Here is a 1,208-nt window from a genome sequence, read left to right on the forward strand (position 1 = left end):
TGCCATATTCTGCAAAATCAGTCTTGGGCTTCTGTTCACCTCTCTCTGGAGCTAAAAACGCCTCAAGTTTCTTCCTGAGAGACACGAACAATTGCATAAATACTATTTTCTCTGACAGTTTCCAGCATGATTCCATCAAGGTTCTGTGACAAGCCTGCACGATAAGATTATATGTGTTAGGGTGTTTTATACATGTGTCTAACCTTGTCATTTGGCTTTGCAACACTGGAAAACCCCTAAATATCCATAGGAAGAGACAGTTCAGCATTTGGTAGGTCAAGCAAAATGCCCTCCCTTATTTTCTATCCTTACTTCGTTCTTTCTCCCACAGTTTAGTTCAGTAAGTTTTAAGTGCCTAAAATCATTCTTGGCGAATAACGCTAGACCACTCTGAAAATTTGTGGCTGAGAGCTGGCCCCTCGTCATCAGCACGCACTTTGTCACTGAGACAGGGTAACCCATGGTTACTGAGCTCAGATCAGTTGAGGGGCAGAGAGCCTCCCCTCCCTACTGCTCTATAAAAGAGACCCAGCAAAGGGACCCTACCAGCTGCTAGCTGTCAGCCTGGGCGAGGGCGTGGGAGGCAACGCCTGAGACCCCCAGAGCCCAGCCGACCGGCTGCAGAGGCCAGGCCAGCATGACTCCTTCCTTCAAACTTCAGGGTCACTTCGTTCTCATCTTCCTGATGGCTCTAAGAGGGGAGAGCCGGTACCTAGAGGTGAGCGATCTCCAGACTGACCCGTCACATCTTCCGTGTGAGTGTCCAGCCTTGGGGGTGGATCTGCTGCCTCGGCTCTGAGCCCGTGCTGGGTTGGTTCTTTCTGCCCTGTCTTCTGCCCCTTCTTTCTCCTGGTCTTCCTCCTCTCCTCTACGTCCTTCCCTTGGCCCCTCGGGACACCCTGGTCTGATGGAAACGGTCTAAGGCGTCTTCTACTCCGGACGCGGGAGACCTGGATCCCGTCACTTTATTCTCTCTGCTGCGGGGCAGGGCGAGTACCCCGCTGCGGGTCCCCGCAGCCTTGAACTCGTCCCCACTGACTCGTTTTCCTCGCCAGCTTCGGGAAGCTGCGGACCACGACCCTCTCCTGCTCCTGGGCGCCAGCCTGAAGCGGGAGCTGGCCGGGGAGCCGCTGTACCGCCGCGCGCTGCGTGAGTCGGGGTGCGGGCGCGCGTCCGCGCGGGGCTCGGGGCCTCGCCGGGAAGGGGCT

At 55.8% G+C, this 1,208-nt stretch overlaps 1 protein-coding gene across 1 annotated transcript in view; it reads left to right on the plus strand.

Annotated features, from left to right (window-relative positions):
• The first annotated feature begins 494 nt into the window (after nucleotides 1-494).
• Nucleotides 495-1,208, plus strand: part of CRHBP (corticotropin releasing hormone binding protein) — a 12,484-nt gene continuing 11,770 nt past the window's right edge. Inside the window, exons 1-2 of the mRNA XM_029941216.1 lie at nucleotides 495-718; nucleotides 1,056-1,205. Coding sequence (XP_029797076.1) covers nucleotides 638-718; nucleotides 1,056-1,205 — 231 coding nt within the window. The 5' untranslated portion in view covers nucleotides 495-637. The remainder of the gene's footprint in view (nucleotides 719-1,055; nucleotides 1,206-1,208) is intronic.

Source organism: Suricata suricatta, chromosome 6 (genome assembly GCF_006229205.1).
Source record: "Suricata suricatta isolate VVHF042 chromosome 6, meerkat_22Aug2017_6uvM2_HiC, whole genome shotgun sequence".
In the NCBI taxonomy this organism is placed as follows: domain Eukaryota; kingdom Metazoa; phylum Chordata; class Mammalia; order Carnivora; family Herpestidae; genus Suricata; species Suricata suricatta.